General features: G+C 35.7%; 1 protein-coding gene across 2 annotated transcripts; it reads left to right on the top strand.

The window, feature by feature from the left end:
• The first annotated feature begins 6,776 nt into the window (after positions 1-6,776).
• Positions 6,777-11,381, top strand: LOC104414514 (serine/threonine-protein phosphatase PP1 isozyme 3). 2 transcript variants are annotated; one of them, XM_010025658.3, is made up of 4 exons: positions 6,777-7,397; positions 8,477-9,036; positions 9,150-9,371; positions 11,007-11,381. In XM_010025658.3, the coding sequence occupies exons 1-4, from the start codon at positions 7,223-7,225 to the stop codon at positions 11,028-11,030; spliced, it is 981 nt and encodes a 326-aa protein (XP_010023960.1). In that variant the 5' UTR covers positions 6,777-7,222; the 3' UTR covers positions 11,031-11,381. The 2 variants fall into 2 exon arrangements, with proteins under 2 accessions (XP_010023960.1, XP_010023961.1); XM_010025659.3 differs by having other exon boundaries at positions 7,258-7,397; positions 8,373-9,036.
• The last annotated feature ends 10,696 nt before the right edge of the window (positions 11,382-22,077 follow it).

Here is a 22,077-nt window from a genome sequence, read left to right as displayed (position 1 = left end):
TGACCGGTTCATACCAGACCGATCAGATTAGTTCTGTTGAATTTTTGATCGGTCCAATTGTTTCCTAACCAGTTTTTGATGTTTTTGACTAGTTTTAAAGTTCGATTTCCTGAATTCATTTCTTGCCTTATTTTGTCCATATTTGCTCTTGACATATTGGACTATGCTGGTTTATATTAGTAAAGTGCCTATCAGGGATAAATTGGGAGTCCCAATGCCCATTCAAACTATTTTGAATAATTCTAATTATATTTTATGGGTTCAAGAAATATCAAGTTTCTTGAAAGGACGTCGGCTTTGATTTTATGTCTCTTTAGATATTTGTGCAACTACTAAAACACTAAAAGAAATTGAGGCTAAATTTGTTGATATTCCAAATGGAATAGTAAGAATTATTAGATTCTCACATGGTTCAGGAACACTTTGATCCTATCTATTTGACTTAAATTTGGCTTTTTTAATATGGTAAAGGAAGACTGGGATCTTCTTGCCGGTCGTTATTCCAATTCAAATGTTGCCCATCAGTATCAACTCTTAAGGAATTTATATCAAGTGTTAGGAGCCAAGTTAATCCATTAATGATTTTCTATCCTCCATGCAAGCTATTTGTGATCAGTCAACCATGTTTAAGCCATGATGCCTGCAAAGTTGTTGAATATCATGATTGTGCGCGTTCATGCAATTTTTGGTGGCCTTGAGTGATGAGTTTGAATTTATGAGGGCCTCCTTTCTACATATAGATTCTTTCTCTTGTATTGAGACGATTGTATCGAAATTATTGACTAAGGAGACTCAATTGGCTACCTGGAAAGCATAATGCATTGCCTTGTCAATCTCCACACCTATAGATGTAGTACTTGCCACTTCAAGTTCTTCCTCCTCATGGGGCCCTTTTTGCAAACACTACAGCCGACATGGTCATTTGGCATATAATTGTTATATGCTACAATCACTCAATTGGCTACTTGAAAGCATAACGCACGGCCTTGTCAATCTCCACACCTATAGATGCCGTACTTGCCATTTCGAGTTCTTCCTCCTCGCGGAGCCCTTTTTGCAAACACTGTTGTCGACATGGTCATTTGGCATATAATTGTTATCTGCTATGACCTACGCAACAGGATCAACTAATCGGCTAGTCAACCTTGCAATAGAGTTCCTCTTACCTATCAATGCTAACACTATAGAGACTTCTGCCCATGGATCATCCATCACACTATCCTTAGAAGATCTTTGTTCTATCCTTCAATAGTTTGGCACCTTTAGCTCCTCCATTCCTAGCATTTGTACTATGTCTTTCACTCTAGGTATTTTAGATTCATGGTTTTTTTTTTCTTTTATTCTGCTTGTTGCAATCACATGATATCCAACCCTTCTCTTTCAGTCTAAAACTTTCACTTCACATGCACCTCTTAATCATACAACTGATGACTCACAGATGAGAGTTAGTCATACGAGAAACATTTCCACGTCTATATTATCCTTACCTAATACCTTTTGGGTTCATAAACTCTTACTAAACTTTATATCTATCAAACAATTATGTGAGCTTAGTTTTGGTATTCATTTCTCTTCTCATGGTTGTCATGTGTGGAATCCTTAGATGGGACAAACACTTGGGACAGGCTATAAAGTGGGGCACCTATTTGAGCTTGTTTCCTTAAACATTCTGACTTTTTTTGACAGTTGTGTTGCCATATTGTCATCTAAAACTTGCGTTCTCAATTAGGTTAGGATTCTTTCTCTAGGTTAAGTTCCTTGATTTCAAATGGTCTTTTCAGTTCTATTGACACTAATTTTGATCGTTTGCCTTATAAGTTAGGAAAACATCACGCTTTACCATTTCATACTAGTGAATCTGTATCTCATATTCCTTTTGACCTCATACACTCTGACATTTGAGGACTAACTCCCTTCCCCACCATCAGTGGCTCTTGCTATTTTATTATTATTATTATGGATGGTTACTCTCATTATACCCCACCATCAGTGGCTCTTGCTATTTTATTATTTTTATTGTAGATGGTTACTCTCATTATACCTAACTTTATCTTATGAAAAATCGCTATGAACTTACTTGTATTTACCATGATTTTTGATGCATTAATCAAAACCCGATTTTCATTGGATATAATGTTTTCAATATTGACAATGCTATGGAATATAGAGACAAAATTTCTTAGAATTCTTTTCCAAAATGGTACTACATTCATTGCTCTTGTCGAAGTACTTCCTAGCAAAATGGTAGAGTAGAACATAACTATTGGCATATCTTAAATGTTATGCGTACTCTTCTCGTCTCTACCTCTCGTCCTAAACAATTTTGGGGGGAAGTGTGTCACAATATTGTTCACACTATCAACCGTACCTGATCACCCCTTTGAGGTAACATTTCTCCTTATGAGTGTTTGTATGATAATGTACCAAATTATAGTCTTCTTCGCATCTCTGGTAGTGCTTGTTTTGTGTGTCTTCTTCCACATGAACATGAAATTAGAACCCAATGCCCATTTATGTTACTTCCTTGGGTATGGCATTAAGCACAAAAGGGTATAGATGCTAGGATCCCATTTCTAACTACCTTCGTGTATCTTGTTATGTTACCTTTTGGGAATACAAGATGTTCTTTTCTATTCATCCATTTAAATCCTTGCTCATGTACACTTTTTTACCAATCCTTCAATAGACTTATTTCTAGAAGTTACCACATTTTCATCCACCTTTGACTCTTCTCATCCATAAATTGTCTTCTCCTCATCTTGATGCATGGTCTTCTAGTGACACCACTTTAGCCACTTTTGACATGCCTACCCATCCACAAATTCTCCAACATTGGTCTTTCCATGCTCTTCTAACCATCTTTCCACTATAGTAAGTCAACCTTATGTTCGAGTTCGGGATTATCATTGTTATTCTACTATGACTTCCCTTTATGAACCTCATGCATATAGAGAAGCTAGTACTAATCCTCTTTAGTAGCAAATAATGGCAAATGAGTTACAAGCTTTAGACAAAAGCAAATGGTACCGTGGATTGCTATAAAGCTTGCTTCATTGCGGAAGGCTAGACTAAGGAATATGGGATCGACTAGACTTTTACTCCGGTTTGTGCATCTTACTTTCGTTCACAAACTTCTTGCTATTGCCACTATTGAGCCATGGTCTCTGTTTCATATGGATGTTAAAATTTTTTTCCTAAATGGCGATGTCATCGAGGAAATTTATCTGGTGCCTCCTCCTAACTTCATTCATCCTTTTCATTACGGCATGCATTATATGGATTGAAATAGTTTCCTCATGCATGGTATTAAAAGTTTAGATCACAATGGAATCTGTTGGCTTTACATCTAGTCTATGGCCATGCTCTTTTCTTTTTTTTTTTTTGACACACTTCTTGTGAGTCTATTTTGCTGCTCTCATATGTGGACCACATTGTTAATACTAGAGATGATCGTATTGGAATGTCATAACTCAGCAATATCTTAGTCAACAATTTGAGATGAAAGATCTTGGGCAACTCAATTACTTTTTAGGCTTAGAGGTAACCTCATATTCATCTTGCTGTTATCTTTCTCAGGCCAAATATGTCATTGATCTTCTTTCTTGAGAAAGACTCCTTGACAATAAGGTCACCATGACTCTCCTTGAGACCAATGCCAAATTTGATGCCAATGCTGGGACCCCTCTTTTAAATCCTACTATTTATCGATAGTTAGTTGGTAGTCTTAAATATCTCATTCTTGACTTTACATCACTTATGCTATTTACGTTGTCAATCGGTAAATTTTTGTGTCCTGTATGACTTACTTTGCTATAATCCTTCACTATGTTAAGGGTACAGTAGTTCATGGCTTTCACTTTTCTGCTCATTCTACATTGGAGTTAACAACTTGTTTGAATGCTGATTGGGTTGGTGACCCTCAAGATTGTCGCTCCACTACAAGCTATTTTTTCTTTTTTAGCACCTCACTTATCTCATGACATAGCAAGAAATAGACCACTGTCTTTTGCTCTATTACAAAAGTTGAATATTGAACTATTGCCGATACGACATCAAAGTTATTATGATCGCAATGGCTATTGAAAGATATGGAGTGTGTCATCACTACGAGATAGTCTTTCATTAATCACAATGCTATTCAAATTGCACATAATGATATTTTTCATGATCGCACCAAACACATTGAGATAAACTAATATTTCATTTGATATTGCGCTCTTCATGGCATTATTCAACTTATTTTCACTTCATTGACCACAGAAATTGGATGTCTTCACCAAGAGACATCCACCTCGATGCTTCTGATGTTTTTTTCTTCAAACTCCAGTTGATTTTTTTTTCCAATTCTCTTGAGTTTGAGGGGGTGTTAAATGCGTATACTTGAGATTAGGTTAATTGTAGTTTACATTAATCATAATTAAAGCTAATTGCCTTCTCACCCTATATACTGTTTTTTAAAGTAATGTGAATATACTATAGTTTCCTCTCTTTTACCACAAACCACAAATCTTGCTTTTGCTTTTGCCTTTGCTTTTGCTTTTTGCTTTTTGCCTTTTTCTTCTTCTTTTTCCGTTTACTTTTGGGGTGTTAAATCAAAACTTTAATTTATTATAGACTACCTCAGGTCTTCAAAAAGCATATATGCCTATGAACATTTATGGAAACATTTTTTTTTCCAATCAAAACTACGACATTGGGTTCTCTCGGGTCGGCTTTAAGACTAACTAAACACAAAGTTTTGCATTTTGACTTCTAAAACTTCTCTAATTAATACAATCCAATTCTAACTATAAATTTAATACATACATATATATATATATATATATATATATATATATATATATATTGTTGAATGGAATTCTTAAACTAGAAATCCGAGTCATCTCTTTTTTGGTCGATTCTACTCTACTTATACTTTAATTCTCAAATTTATATCATGTCTCCTTATAGGATGTGGGAGTTGAAACGATATCAAATCATCCTCACATCAACCCTTCTAAGAATATGATAATTCGAGCCCCCATCTCTTCCTTCCTATGTAGGAAGGATCGCATTTGAGGCAAACTCTAATAATTAGGGTTTTCAATTGACTCGAATCATTTTTGTTCATCATTTATATTTCAGCATTCTCTCTCTCTCTCTCTCTCAAATTTGGTTCCATTGTGATGTAATAATATATGGGAGGAGGTTCATCGGCTCTTTGGCATTGATGACCGTCGTCGATTAGATGGATGTGGCGACTCCTCTCTCTCTCTCTCTCTCTCTCTCTCTCTCTCAACAGCCATTCATTCCCAAGTGACTAAATAATTAGGGTGTAGGATCGAAATATGCGCGGCAGTAACTATGGCGGTGGCTACGGCGGAGAAAACGAAAGGTAGAAAGAAGAGGTCAAAGAAGGGCTGGAAGAGGAGAATATTTTAAACCTAGAAAACGGCGACTAAGAATTTTGCACCTAAAAACTTTAGAAATGAAAAAAAAAAAGGAAAAAAAAAAACGTAAATTTGACAAACGATAACAAAGATTAAAAAAAAGGTGAAAAACGAGGAAGAGAGAAAAAAAAAACAATGACAAGAGAAATTCGAAAATAGCCTACTCCACAAAATTGACGAATAATATTCCAATTCAAGAATACATAATATAATATTAAGAAACATTTTTTTCATAATTTTTTTACTTTAATCATTTATTCATGTTGATTCATTTTTTTTTTTCAATTTGATAGTAGATTATCAATTAGATTGACATTAAAAATAGGGGTTAATACCCTCAAAAACTCCAAACTGGTACATTCGTGACAAATTTACCAAAATCCATTTTTTTTACCATGAAAAACCTCACATTGATATACATGTAACAAATTTACCCTATTGACCATAAAAAAAAAAAAAACCCTAAACTGGTATATTTATGACAAAATTACCCCAAACTAATTTATTTAACCGCAGAAAACTACAAACTGGTAAATTTGTGACAAATATACTCTCCACTAAATCAGATTAATACTACAAAAAAATCACAAAAATTGTAAACTGTGACAAACGGGGAGCGTAAAATCTCAAATTGATATACCAATCAATTGTCTTGTGTCATTTAACTTAATAATTTGATAGTAAAATTTAACGAAAACTAGTAAAGGGTAAATTTGTCATAAATGTACTAGTTTGGGGTAAATTTGTTACGGGAGTATCAATTTGGGGTTTTTCGGGGTATTAACCCTAAAAATAATGGAATCAAACATTGTTTCATGATTTTCAATTTAAATGAATTTTTTCCCATGAATCAACTATTGCAATTTTATTGTTGATCTATTATGTCCAAACATTTTATGTTGTAGTCCTTCATTTATTAAAAAATCTTGGCATAGCTAAATAGTAATTAAGTGATGATACAATCAAACAATAACATGAAAAGAAAAAAAATCGAAACAAAATATGTAGATTTAATTTTTTTTTTCGCATATTTATCAATCTTGAAAAATAACAAAAGCTAACATCTTTCCAAACTTCCATTCCAATTGAGCGTTTTTATTGTCGAAATTGAAAACACATTTGCAAGAAAATAGCAGAGCTGCTTTTTATTTTTACGGAAAAGGAGAAACTGGAATAATTTTCGTATGCCAAAGGGGGCCCCCCTAAAGTCTCACATGGGAAATTAGGATGCAAAGCGAAACAGATGTTTGATCGATTTTTTCCATTTTAAAATATTCAATAAAAAATAAAAAATAAAAAATAATTATGTTGTATTTTATTATTATTATTTATTTCTTCTGAGTCCCGTCGACTTCTCCGGGGAGCAGAGCAAAAGAGGAATCAGCAAGCTGAATTCAACGCTGATATTCCGCGATCTCAAAGCGATGCGTAGCTTCTTGATTTTCTTTTGAGTATGGTCGGATAGAAAACAGAGAAATTCCATAGCTCTCTCTCTCTGTGCTCGACTCGGAATCTGAACGCATGACTCTATCCATAATGTTTTCGAATATGATTCTCCTCTCTTTCCCACTTCAATCTGAGACCCTCCATTTCCAAAAGCCAAGATTCTCTCTCTCTCTCAAGCAACAGAAGATATTGGACCCTAGCTGATCTGCGGAAGGACTATTAAAGTGGGTAATCTTGATCATCATCATCTTCGCTTTGTTGTTCACTTCGTTTTGTGTTTCTTCCACTTTGAAGGGTGAATAGGAAAGAAAGTCTTTTGGGTTGGGGAGAGAGAGAGAGAGAGAGAGATGCAAACATCTTCCCTGAACTCCATAATCGATCAGCTTCTTAGTGTGAGAGGCAAGCCAGGGAAGCAAGTTCAGCTCTCCGAAGAAGAAATCAAGCAGCTCTGTTGCGTGTCCAGAGACGTCTTCTTGAGCCAGCCCAATCTCTTGGAGCTTGAAGCACCCATCAAAGTTTGTGGTACTTTACTCTTCGTTCTAATTCTTGTGATATTCATGTTTGTGGTTCGTAATCAAGTTCAAGGACTGGCTGCATGTCAAAAATTACTGTCAGTCTTTCTTGTAAATTTAAGCATGCTTTAACATCGTATTTGGAGAACAGGTATATAATGATGGCCAAGTTTCTTCTCCTTTTGTGTTAATATATGTTTAAGAAAACAGAAGTAGATCTTTTGCTAGATTTGAATAATAATTATAATAAAAAAAAAGACAGATATTACGTTAAACTACTGGATTGAATGATGAGCTTGAGAAGCAGTCCAAAGCAAGTTTCAGTTGTCTGGTATGTGAAATCGGTGGGTTTCTGGGCCACAGTTGTTTTGAGTATAAGAATATGTTTGGTTGGATTGATTATTTCACTCGAAAGAGATTGGCATGGCCAACGATCTGTTGCATGGAAGAATGAAGCAACAATTGCTGAGCTTATATTCCATAAGAAATGGAGCTAATTAGAAGGACTATATTGCTGTTGGGCTAAAAATAATAGGGAGAGTTCACATGCTAAATTGCGTGATTTGTCGGAAAACGATGACAGGTGACAGTTTTCTGAGATAGTGCAGATTTCCGGATGATGATTCTGAAAACGTGATCTTTTGAATTCCTTCTTTCTAGTTGATCATCCTTATTTCTGCAAATGACTGGCACTTGTTATGGTCAGCGTCAGTACATGAGGCATCATAATCATTTGTGTACCTGATACTGTGATACAATGTTGTTGGTTCATTTCCCAATATGCTTTCCCAACGTTGTTTTGTTGCTATGTTCTCACTCGTCAATTTCATAAGTCTTGACACTCTGAAGTTTTGCATTATTTAAACTGAAGGTCAGCTAGCATCAGTAATATATATGTCCACGTCTTTTTGTCCTTGGAAGATGTGAGTTTCCAGCCATCTTATTCTCAAATACCATAACTTGTACTGCTTGTACTATCCTGCAGCTGATGACAATTCGCCTTACGGAAATTTGGTTCTAGAATCAGAGATGATACACATCTAATTACTACAAAGTATGAAATGGGTGATATCTCTTTTTGTCTAACAGGAGATATCCATGGCCAGTATAGTGATCTCTTAAGGATTTTTGAGTTCAGTGGATTCCCACCTCGTTCAAACTACTTATTCCTGGGAGACTATGTTGATCGTGGAAAGCAAAGCCTGGAAACAATTTGCCTTCTCCTTGCATACAAAATCAAGTACCCTCAAAACTTCTTCCTCTTGAGAGGCAACCATGAATGTGCATCTGTGAACCGCATTTATGGATTTTACGATGAGTGTAAACGGAGATTCAATGTAAGGCTCTGGAAGACATTCACCGATTCTTTCAACTGCCTCCCTGTGGCAGCTCTCATTGATGATAAGATACTGTGCATGCACGGTGGACTCTCTCCTGATCTCAACAATTTGAATCTGATCAGAAGGTTACCACGACCCACCGATATTCCAGAGAAGGGTTTGCTATGCGATCTTCTCTGGTCTGATCCTAGTAAGGACATTCGAGGGTGGGGTCCAAATGACAGGGGAGTTTCCTATACATTTGGTCCTGACAGAGTGACAGATTTTCTCAAGAGGCAGGATCTTGACTTGATTTGCCGTGCTCACCAGGTTTGGGATTGCTTTGAGAAATAAATATAGTTAGTCCTAGAATTGATTATCTCAGATTCGAAGGGTCGACATTCACTTGTAAGATTCATTCACCCTCATTATTGGCATGTCAGGTTGTTGAAGATGGGTTTGAGTTTTTCTCCAACAAGCAACTCGTGACTATATTTTCCGCACCTAATTATTGTGGGGAGTTTGACAATGCTGGTGCTGTGATGACTATTGATGAGAACCTTATGTGCTCTTTTCAAATATTGAGTCCTGCTAATAAGAAGCAGAAATCAAGCATCGGAAGCACTGCAACAGCTAAGCCTGCTGCGTTTCCAAATAAAGTCAAGGTTGGTGCAATCTTATGATTTGCTGCATTGTACTTGTATGGTCTTTTATGCTAATCTGTTTTAAAAAATTTCAGATTTCCAAATTTTCAGATTTATTTGTGATCAGTATTAGCTCTGAACGACAATTAAAATGAAACAAGGGACTGGTTGGTAATTGTCATTGTCATAGAATAAATAGAACAAAGGAAAAAGAGTTTCCTTTCTGATACATATTTATGTGGCAAATAGTGAGGAAGAATATGAGGTCAAATCTTTGACAAGAATGAGATCTAGATATGATGACATTCTGAAAAGGGCAACGTCCACAAGCGACATGGCCTAATTGTTCCATTTGTGCAATGATTTGGGTCCTCTGAGCTTTGATTTGTTGCCATAGATTGAAAAGCTTGTTGGTTGTCATAGAGAGCTGTATAAAGTGTGTGTAGGTTGCAACATTTCACTATGAAAGTGTATGTAGTCCAAGATTGGTAAAGCATTCTAGACCAAAACAATCTGTTAAATACAAACTTGGACAAAAATCAGTGTTCGAAGTGTTAACTTTCAATGCACGCATGATGTTAATTTTTCTTTTCATTGTTTGACCAAGCTGAAGAAGATCGTTTCATATAAATATTGACTATTTAACCATGCTACTTATTTGGGATTTGACCCATCTTTTCTAGCTCCATGATGAGATAACATCATGTTGTTTGTCTCTTTTCCTTGACTCTCAAAAGCTCTTGCCTCCATTGGTGCATTGCTGTATGACAGCTGAACATGTTCAATTCAATAGTGTAGACAGCAGTATATTTGTGGTGAATTCATAATTTGACTTGATGGCTTTGTTTGTGAAAAGCCCAATCTGAGAGAGGTGGAATGGAGAAAAGAACTACTTCCAAATTCCAGTATCTTGGCGGTGATTTCATAATTTGGTTAGGAATGCTAATCGGTCAGCTGACTTGAGCTTGACTCTCCATTTATTTTAAGTCGACTTATTAACTTCACTCACTCAAATATCAACTGAGTTGACTTCAAGTTGATTTGAGTCAAGTTCGACTTAATTTAAGTCAATTTGGAGTATTGAATTGTCAAATCAACATGGCTTGATTATGCCTCTCTGTCTCTGTTCAATTTAAAATATTATCAAGTATAAGAGATCAATTGGATACAAAAACACGGCTTTTGGTACGTTTCTTTGTAGTAATGAAAAGTAAGTAGTTGGTATAACATGTATATTCCTGTTGCGTTCAGAGTTCAAATCTTGCTGTGAGATCCAGATTCATATTAGAGGATCAGTTACCTCCATCATTTTTTCTACCTCTGTCTTCGGCATTTCTACAGCTCTTATTGCCTTCAGATTGCCTAGGAGGGTGGTAAATGCTCTAAATGAAGCACATAACTGAAGCTTCTATAGAACCTTGATTAGACTATCTTGAGCTAATTATTAGAACCGACCTTTGCAACTGTTGTGAATCAAATGTTTTGTGTTGCAACCTCATAAGCGTTTACGAGTATCGGCATCGAAGAATGCCAACACCGAATGTTTTTGTGGGCCTTCACCTTCACCAGCAGACACTTTGCTCTTCCTTTTTATTTATCGGTTCTTTGTCTATGGTTTACTTTTTCTCCCGTAACATTTTTTTGTTTCCTTTGCAGTCATTTCTCGGAGCAAAGGCATGAGTAACCGCTGGCCGTTCAATAATGGAAGATATGGAGAATCATTCGAAGTCTCCGGATCATGGAACTTCATTTCAGTTGGAGGGAAAGGCTATAACTTTGATTTTGTGTTTAGTTCTTCCGCTTAGAATCTCGAAAGGTTTCTCCTGACGAGGGGTTTGGGAGAAGGGGGTGGGGGGTTGGTTTATCTTGTTCTACAATGCAGAAAAAAAGTGAGTGAATGGTCGAGGATGGCTAATTACAGAGCAATTATACTTCCTAAGGTTGTTCAAAGATTATGAAATCGTGTTGTTGAACTGCCACTCCCTTTCGCTTGTTGAGAAAGAATGACATCCTCTATTTTTATCTGGACCACTTGATTGCTTTTGAAGGATTGACGTTTTTTTTTTTTTTTTTTTTTGGTAAGTTTAAAGGATTGATGCTGAGAGATCGAGATATCAATTATTGGAATTAAGGGGTTAAGTGGATGATGTACACTTAATCCTTTTCAGTGCTAACGTTTTCTTTTTATTTATTTTTTATTTCTGATGGAGCGGTATCACCTATGGAAATAAGTCCGTACAAATGAATTTCAGTGAGAGCCGAACACCGTCATGGGCTTTGGAGGTGAGCCTTTGTGAGGCAACATAAGCGTGCATTAATGCCCAGTCTGATTATTTACATAAAATGTTAGGACTTTAGAGTATGAGGCGTGTTTTGCGGATAGGTTGATGTAGCATTCTTTTATCCGTTTGATTTTAGAAATTTTTTCACAAGTTAGCCTTATTCACTCTTGCTTACAAGAATTGTAAGAGAAAAACTCTAGCGAGAGAAACTTATGGTAATAAGAGTGAAACTTCTAGAAATTCTATTACTTGTGAGATGATACCAATAAACGGGAGGAAACCTATCATGTCCCAATCCTCGAGTGTGTGCCTATCCTTTTCTGGTCGATAAAAATTATGCGACTTCCCAGGATGAGTCGCCGACTCTTACTTTTCATTACACATGTGGAAGCAAAAATAAATTCCCTGATAATAATTATCTCGGGATAGAAAAACAAGACATCATATTCACAAACAAACCACACTTTTATAAACATACTGAGTCATTTACACAAGTCTATAACCGAAATACTAGTTCTCAAAAAGAGGCTATTCTAGTTGACTTACTCTTCAGGTCACCTCAGCTCAGCTCCAGGTTCTCCCTCTACGGCCTTGAAAATTTCAAGCCCATGATGGGGAGAGATATAAATCTCAGTGAGTTCACGGTCTAAGCCCCGATTAGAAGGGAAATACACCTAGAAGTGTCCTAACCACACAACCACTCAATTGGCATAGATGACTTATCTTGCCTCAGTTTCCTTCCTGCACATTAGTACAGTTCATATCGCAATGCATATAATCAGTGCACGTAACAATCGGAACACCTCATCAACTCAACAATCATGCGTTCCAATTGTTAATTACATCCCTTAAGGGTATGGCCAACTCTAAATTTGGCAGTCTTATGGCATTGCCAGGTGTTGTCTCACCTCCTTTGAGCACAGCGACGTCTCTTAATTAGATGGCTTTCCCAAAGGGGCGTAGGTTCAGAATCTACTGTGACCCGAGTCCCAATGAATGGGTAACGCTCGGCTTAACAGCCTAGGACGGTTTCTCTTAATCAACACACGACCAATCAATCTTGGCCTAGGATACTGTGCATTGCACTCAAATGCCTCAATTAAAATAGTGAACTTGGCATATTTTCTTTGTATTAGAAATACATGGTAAAATAGTCATGTGTGGGTACATGGTCAATTCACATTAGAAAAATTGATATCCTCAAATTTAAAATCTCACTGGTTTATATAGTGTATAAAATTATTTTTGATGTTAAAATCCAACATCCGAGATTTTCTGAATATATAGTGAATTTCATGAATTTTGGAATTAAATACTCAAAATTCCAATCAGTACTCAATTCGCACAAATTAACATACAATTGCATAAACTGAACACACAATTGCAATCAGCACAAAATTCCGGTCATCGGCTATCCCAACCTAATTTCCAAAAATAAGTAATAATTAAATAAATTACTGTAAATTAAATAAATTACAAAATAAATAAATTTAAAGCATTTAATTGAATTAACCTAAACTAACTAAACTAAATAATCTAACTAACAATTAAATATAACCATCATATATAATTTAATCTAAGTACACTAACTAAATGAACTAACTAATTCCTAACTAATCCACCTAACAAAATAATTAAACTAACTAAATACTTAATCTAACTAAGCCATCTTAAGCCTAATTAACATAATTAATCCACTAATTAGCTAACTAGCACACCTCTAAGTGTCATTAGCCCACTAATTAAGGATTATGATGCAACTCACTAGTTAAGCACAAAAATCGGCTCACAGCAACGGCAGCCAAGATCCAGGCTCATAGCAAGGCCAAGGGAAGCTCGAACCGACTGGAAATGTTCCAGCAAGCTCGCTGTTCGGGCTGAAAACTTGCGGGCTCGAGGACGCAGCACGAAGTTCGGCTTCGAGGAGACCCCACGGGCGAGCTGGCGGTCAACAAAACTGCAGAGTGAGGCTTCGGTTCGGTGGGAAGCTGCTCGTCTTCGTTGGGTGAAAGTTGACCGAAGAAGCCGAAGATGCGTGGGATTGAAGGCGTGGACGATGGAGGCCTTCGGCTGGGGTTTTGACCGAAGAAGATGGAGCTTCGGACGTGAGATGGCAGAGACACGTGGAGAGGAAGCTGGCGTCCAGATGGTGGGTTTTAGGGGTCAACCGAATGGCACTGGTTGACTCAAGATGGGCGAGCGTGAGTGGTGCAGGGAAATAAAAGCTTCGGTGGAGGTGTGAGGCAGGGACTGAGCAGAAACGGTTTCGGTGGTGGGGATGAGCGGCTTCGGTCTTCACAACAGCTTGAAGCTAACGGTGTGAGGGGAAATTTTAATGGAGCAGCACGTGGAAGAGAGGGTGAAAATGAAGAAAAAAAAATAAATGAAGATAAGCAGGAGATGATGATGTCGGCTTCGAAGGGGCGGCGCATGAAGGAGACCGAAGCAGCGGTCTTTGGCGACGTGGAGGAAGCTGCACCGAAAGAAATGGAAAAGAAGCAGCGTCCGTGGAGCGCAGCTGACTTGGGCGGAAATAAGTCAACATGCTTATCTCCTCAGTTGAATCATTGTCCCCCTTAATACTTTTCAATAAACATAATCCAAGAATTAACCAATTTGATACCAAAATATAGCCCCTCAACCTTAATTTCGAATTTCACTTAGTTTAAATTTCTGTTTCATCCTCAAATTCTCAAATTCGAAGTCCAATTTTGTCGAAGAAAAATCCCACACCCTTCCACAAATTCCTACCATCCAGTAGCTCGGCTTAGAAGTCGAAATTCCTTTCAAATGAGCTAAACCGAATTTCCGTTCGTTTTCCAAATCGATTTTCTATAAAAATTCCGGAATTTCCGAAAAATTTTCAGAAGATAAGATGACATTCCTAAAATGAATTGTGATATGATAGAACTTTTAATTTCTGAAATCAAGCTCAATTTCACGGTTAATTTCACCATGACGTGATTTTAGCGCGTCTAATCTACCAAATAGCTTTTAGGAATTTTTAATGCAATTGGCCCGTGGTTGATTATTTTCAAGTCACGTTGCACGTTTTCAACACATTGGCGACTATTGGTTATCGTAAAAATCTCGAGATTTCAAATACGGACATTGGGTACATAAATGATAGAAAAATCGGTCTAGTACTGTTCGACAGAAATTTTGCAATTTGGTAAAATCACCAACGCACTAATCACATACCTCTATCAAATCGATCTATCTCCAGTCTCTTATCAATTTTGTCGGTGTCATAATGACCATTGTAAATTAGCATGGTTGAGTAGTCGATTCCTGGTCAAATTCTCATTTTTATTGCGTTTAACGGCTTCACTTGATAGGCTAGTTAACTCGTGACTGGCCAACTCAGAGAAAAAGGCTATAGACATGTCGATAAAAAGCCCAACTCGTCTCATCGAAATCAAACTCAAAAATCAGGATGTCACAAAACCCTTATATTTACATATACTTCTCGGTTTACAGCCGTAGATCTCTCCATAATTTAATAATGGAGTTATGTCTCCCCATTTATCAACCATTGGCATTTATTACAAGAGAATACATTTCCAATATTGTCTGCTCTCTAGAGTGTTCTAAAATACACGAGAATCCTTAGAATTTAGAAGTTTCGAGGTTTACTTGATCTTCATGGATCATTCATAGTCCTTGACACGGAAAACTTTTTGGCCGTGACACATGCACTTTAGTAATTTTCCTTAATTTCTGGTATAACAGGTGTTTGGGAAAATTCCAATTGCCCCGAATGGTCGCTCAACTCTCCAAGTTTGCTTTAAATTTGACTTTATTCCAAAATGCTCGTGAAATTGATCATTTTGGCTTGATAAACTCCCTGAAGTGTACTTCTTTTCTTGAAATTTCTCTAACTCGACTTTGTTTCAAAATACTCCCAAATTGAATACTTTGACGCAACAATGCCCTCGAGCTCATCACCGTCGGAAATAATGGTTGACCAATGAATGGATGCTCGACACGCACGTGTTTTGCCTTCTTTTTTGGGGCATTTTTTTTTTTAAACAGATTTCACCAATGCCCCACACGTGCATATCGAAAATGTTAAAAAGCTCCAAATTTGTTCCAACTTTGCAAATCAGAAAGAAAGGGTTGGGATTTTCTCAAGGATGGATGGAACAATTGGAGATGGAGAATCATTATAGATATGGGAAAAGAGCTACATGGAGGCGGTCGAGTAACTAGGCAGTTTCTTGTGTGCAAGAAGTAAGGGTAAGGTCGACTGACTTATGTTTTATTTTAACTTAGTGTTATAGGTTATTGGTCGTTTATGGATCAAACTGCCTTCGGGAAAATCGCAAAAAGTGCGCGGGACAAGCACATGCTTGTCAGCTGGCCATCGCCTCCAAAATTGATGAATTGAGATGGGTTATTGGGCTAACTCGATCGAGTTCAGAAGGTATTTCGAAACATAGTCAAGTTTTGGAAAGGGGGGTTGGTTTCGAGAAGAGGTCAAAATGGTAATGATAAAAGAAAGCATTCGCCCTATTAAATTGAAAATATATATTGACCTTGTAGAAAACTTATGTAATCAGAATTATTAGCCATATACACATATTTTATTATTTTTTAATTAGATTAACAGTTTTATTTGTTGCAATATTAACCTACCTTGACTGTCAAATAAAAATGACTACTTTATCTATTTGCAATACAGCTTAATACACTAAAGCATAGATTGATCATTGAACTATGTGTAATATGAATTTTACGATAACAACTATCTGTAATTAGTTACATACACTATTGAATATTGTACAATTAAATACATTTAGCTCATTATTCACGTTATAAGAATTTTTTTCAGCTGTTCCATTCCATTTATTTTATGATTAGCATTTCATGCATATTATCAAGAGTTCTTCAAACGAAACTATAGTAAATAAAACAAAGAATGAGTAGTAAACAAAAGATTGAAGAGACCAGTGTAATGATAACTTTTTACAATATTTCGAACGAGTATCAGAATATGACAAAAATAGTGAATATAATCATATATAGACATCAACTTCGTTAATTGTGTCTATTCTAAAACTTAATCAATTTGACAACCATTTAACTATAAATTTTTATTTGTAAAAAAAAATTATATTTTTAATTATTTTGAATTTCCTATATTAGAATTCAAATATTATTTATATTGAAATATAATTTTAATTTTGTCAATTTTATAAGTTCGTTATCCGGGAAAAATAATTTTCCTATTACAAATATTAGAAATATTATCCACCTTTATCTAGCCTATATCCCTTCTATATTCGACTATATCCTGTTTTGAGCAGGCATTAAACACAAGATAGGATAAATTTTATCTTATCTCGAATTTTATTCTGATTGCTAAACCCAACCTAAGAGTGCATTTGAAAGAGTTTATGCATTTCCTAACTGAAGGTCCATTTGCTCAATCAGAAATTTGTTTGGTTAAGTGACTTGATGTTTTTTGCAAAGTAGCTTTAAAGTTAAAAAAAGACAAATAGAGGGATACAACATCGTGAAAGCAAAATTGGAGAATGGAGATATCCCATCGTGTAAGCAAACCTGGTTGAAGCAAATCCATCATCCTTGACTATAGAAATTTCAAAGAGGCTAGGCGAGATGATGAAAAGGGTCGCACAACCTTGGTGAACTAAACTAATGCAAACCCACATGAGTGTCGAACCAAATACGTGAACCTAAACCCTTGGTGACCCTCAACAAGCGGAGCACAATCATCAGATCGATGACCATTTAGGGGTAAAAGCGAAATTTTAGTTTCTAAAAAAAGAAACACAAATAAGAAACACAAATGTAAAACAAATCTTAGAAAGAAAACTCAATGAGGGGAAAAATAAGAAAAAAATAGAAAAAAATATTAAAAAATAAAAGAAATAAAAAAATTATACAAATTTACCAAACGTATTTCTGTTTATTTTTATTCCGGAACAAATTTACCAAACGCGTTTTTTTTTGTTCAAAAATTGTTCTCGGAACATAAACACTTTTTTTATTTACATTCCCTGGAACAATTTTTAAAGAAGATGAATTGCTTGAATTTTAGTTTCTAAATGTACTCAAGGCCATTTATGGGGTTTGCAAAAGGCCATTTAGAAATTATAGTAAGTTTCTAAAGGGTAGAAAGGAAATTGAAAAAATCATCATCCTTAGACAGGGTTTTTTTTTTTTTTTTTTAATCAAATTATCGTGCTTGAGTTTTGGGCTTTGTCAATGTTAGCTTTCATTCAAAGTGGTTCATTATTTTTATTTTTTTGCTAAATGCCACAACTTTCACTAGTCCCTTCCCAAAGCCAAGCCAAATTCACTAGTCCCTTCCCAAAGCCAAGCCAAACAAGACATATATTTCGCTATTCCATATTTATAGTCATCTCCTCGCTACTCAGTTTATTGGCGTTCAAGTTTCATCTCCCTAATTTCCTTTTTGCACGCGTAGCAAATGTAGTCTATGCATGATGCACGGACACCACTATAAAATTCCATGCTCAATCATTATTCAGCAATTAACCACCACGCGTATCACTCAAATTCTTATAAATGACACAAATGATTCATCAATTTTGATTCAATGTATATTATTTTTTTTTAACGTTTAATTTGTTCAATGTAATTCACAAACTAATAATAAATATTCAATCTACTACCTAGACTATATAAGAACATTCGATATCATCTTTCCTTTAAATTTAAGTTAATGAAATCTATTGATGTGGCTTCCAATCCGTTAATTTTGAATGGTGGATAATTTTTTTTTTGTCAAGTGAACTATCCAAATAAAATATTCATCTCAAATAATGACATAATAATTCACATCATTGAATAACGATGGACATGTTAGTGCACTAATTTTATTTTTCCTTTCTTAAAGTAGATGGATAAAAAATAGATATGTTGACTCATTACTTTGAAAAATCTAAGTTAGCATATAATAATCAACGTTATCAGACAACGTCCTATTTGTCATTTGAGTAAAATGAATTGTTACATTTAAGTTCATCGACCACATTGAAAGTCCAAGAATGACATTGCACATTGAGCCAAAGTTTAAGACTATCCTTTCATTTAATAAATGAAATAAAAATTATACACATTAGATGATCGGAACTATTGAATTAAATACTCAATATAATTTATAATAAAAAAAGAAGAAGGGAAAAACAATAGTAGAACTGCCAAAAGTTTCCTACATTGCTCACTTTAGTATTAAAAGTTTTCATCAACTTACTTAAGTGCCAAATTGGAGAACCAAACAATCATTTAAGTATCTTCGGTGAGAAATTCTAGTAATAAATATTATGTGGCTTTTTATAATAAGAATTTTAATCTAACTTGACATTATTATATTAAAAACGAGTCCACATGGACTTCCTAAACCACGTCGCATGAGACGACGTGGCTGGCTTGCCTAGAAACGACATCGCATGAAGCCCGGGCTAAAAAATGATGTCACACGAGCTTCTCTCAAAATAAGCGTATTGTGAAGCTTCGTTCAATGCTAGTGTTTTGTCCTCTGTCCCACTCACTGTTGTTCGGTCACCATCGCCCGTGCTAAGTTGTAGTCGCTCGCTCGCTCGCTCGTGTGCCGTCTCTATTGCTCTCACTTAGTCGCTCCCTTGAGATTCATCATCCTCTCTCACTCACTCAATGGCTGAAAAAATTAGGGCTTTAAGGGAAAAATTATGGCTCAATTCTTAGTGCAATTGTGGGGACGTCGATGCTAGAGGGAAAACTGAATTAGGGTTTCGATTTAGGGTTTATATTTGGAAATTGGTCAAATGGTTGATTTTAGGTTTATATTTGGGAAAAACATGTAGATAGCATTGTTAGGGTTATATATGTTGATCAACACGTTGGCAATTCACATTGGTCGAAGAAGTTAATAAAATATAACAATGTCAAATTTTCGGCAATTCAAATTGAAGTTGGTACTTAAGTGATCATTTTCTTAAAGTGGCATTTAAGTGATCTAAAAAAAATTTTTGACACCAAAGTGAGTGGAACGTAACTTTTAGTATTTCTAGAATCCTTATGCCTAAAAAAATTGTGACTAGAAACTTAAAAGATATTAGTCTCATCCATGGAATTCATCAAGAATAACACCATACAGAACATAGGATCCATGTCCTAATCAAAAGTCGTATGGTTGATGAAATAAAGAGAGACAAAAAGAAGAACAATTTTTATTTTAATTTTGTAGTTTGTTTCTCATTAACTCTCAACTTACTCTCAAACTTTTATCTAGCCTCTTTGTAGAGCGTGTGAGTCAAATCCCATACTTGAAACTAAACGTCCCCATCTTCAGCCCCTTGAGAAGGTGGGAAACTAACTCCCTACTTCTTCATTCCCATGTGAGAAGGATGACCACTAATAAACTTCTGAATACTAAACCGATGGATTAACCATTAAAGTTTTAGAAATAAAATAAGCAGTCCCTAACTTATTATGTGTTTTTCACAACTATCTTATCATCCATCTTGTTGGACTCAATAGTGCGACTAAATTAGTCTATTTAAAGAATGGAAATTGCTTTTGATTCTTTGGGAATTGGTACGTCGAGCTGTTGGGTGCGGCTTGGCCTATTTTGTGTTGTCCGAATGAGTTTCCGTCAATAAGCCTCCTTGCACTTTTTTCTTACCATCCATTCACGAATTGCGAAAAGAAAGAGCGGGCATAAGTCGCTTTATTCGTAATAATAACCACAACCCCACTTTTGACAAGGGAAAAAAGATCACATCATGTCCCACTGTCGACAAAAAATAAAATAAAAAAAATCATAAACATATTATATTTATGTCAATTTAATCCTAGACATTTTAAACCTAGGGCCAATTTACTCATTCTAGATAATTTTGACTGGATATTGCGGACTTAGATGCTAGTGGTCATATAAGGCATAGTGACACTAATATGGATATTTTTGAATAATATTTTAATAATATTTTTATTTTTCTTTTTCATTTTGGCCGCCCTCGCCTAAGCAATCCTAACCTTGCCAAATCTAATGAGGACAATCTCGTCATCTTTCACCCTTGCCTCGGCAAGGTTGACCATCGCCCTAGCCATGAGAGCCCCTCTCACTCGGCAACGCCACCCACCAACCATAGCCATGTCAAACTACCATAGGAAAGAGGAGGAAAAGAAAGAAAAAAGAAGAAAAAATTCAAAAATTATAAAAATATTATTAAAAAAATGTGAACATCAGTGTTCGCCGTGCCACGTGTAAGATGGCGGTATACATGTCACCAATATCTAGCCAAAATTAACCAAAATGATTGATATGACTATTAGTCAAAATGTTTAGGAGTTAATTGTCACAAACCAACGCAACAAGTTTTGGATTTTTTAATACTTTTCCCCCATTGTCAACCCGAGTGATTGCATATGCCAGTTGATCAACATATCAACAAGCGAACTCAAAACACTCGATTTGTCTAGACTCAGAAACTCAATTTCCATCTGACAATCTTCCTCATGAGTTCTCTCATAAAACATGTTAAATTAATATCTTGAGTTTGAATTCGGATATTGATTTGTTAGGGGAATTTGTTGAGAAAGATTTTCCCAAATGAATTTAAATCTCACGTGTGGAAGACGTCCTCAACCAGAGGTGAAATATTGGATGCTACAAGACAAAAATATTTGGGCTCATTTATTACAAATTTAAATATATTTGTTTTGTTGGGGTTAAAAAAGGATAATAGTGACAAAAGGACAATAGAAAGGGTTTCCTCTTTTTCACCTGCAGTGGCTGAGTACTTGTTGAAGCAATAGGGCCCAAGGTCAGATTTTTGACGTAGATACCGATACTTGGATCAAACCACATAAATCTCTTACAAAAAGCGGATAGGGAAAGATAACTCAGTCAGTGTCCTTATTATTCCTAGTTTATTACTTTGGTGATTTTGTGTTAACGTAAATTGTAAGATCCTGTCGTTTCCGCATATTATATTTCAACAATTGGTATTAGAGCTTGGGATTGGATTTCCTGATTGTGAGTTGGGTCTTTTACTTGTCCGATTATTATCTGGAAATTCTATTATTACAATAATGTCTGAGGCAAAATATGAAATTGATAAGTTTAACAGGAAGAGCAACTTTGGGTTATGGAGCATCAAGATACGGGCATTATTGACAACCTAGGGTTTGGCCATTACACTGGATGGTGAACATGAGTTGCCAATTATAATGAAAGCCTTTGAAAGGGTAGAGCTAATGGAAAGAGTAAAGAGCACAATTCTATTGAACTTGTTGGATGAGGTTTTAATAAAGGTTACTGAGGAAAATGATGCCATAGTATTATAGGCAAAACTTCAGGCATTCTATGTGAAGATAATATTTGAACAATCGCTTGTACATATTAAAGAGGATGTTTCAATTTAGATATACTAAATATACGTTTATCAGATCCCACTTGGATGAATTTAATA

This window comes from Eucalyptus grandis, chromosome 8 (assembly GCF_016545825.1).
Source record: "Eucalyptus grandis isolate ANBG69807.140 chromosome 8, ASM1654582v1, whole genome shotgun sequence".
NCBI lineage: Eukaryota > Viridiplantae > Streptophyta > Magnoliopsida > Myrtales > Myrtaceae > Eucalyptus > Eucalyptus grandis.
The sequence above is the reverse complement of the archived record's forward strand: the minus strand, read 5'-3'. Positions and strand labels throughout refer to the sequence as shown.

Bases quoted from the DNA above. Each gene is read 5' to 3' on its own strand.
- LOC104414514 (XM_010025658.3), top strand. From the start codon at position 7,223: ATGCAAACATCTTCCCTGAACTCCATAATCGATCAGCTTCTTAGTGTG. The intron at 7,398-8,476 runs GTACTTTACTCT...TTTGTCTAACAG, and splicing joins AGCACCCATCAAAGTTTGTG to GAGATATCCATGGCCAGTAT. The intron at 9,372-11,006 runs GTTGGTGCAATC...TTTCCTTTGCAG, and splicing joins CGTTTCCAAATAAAGTCAAG to TCATTTCTCGGAGCAAAGGC.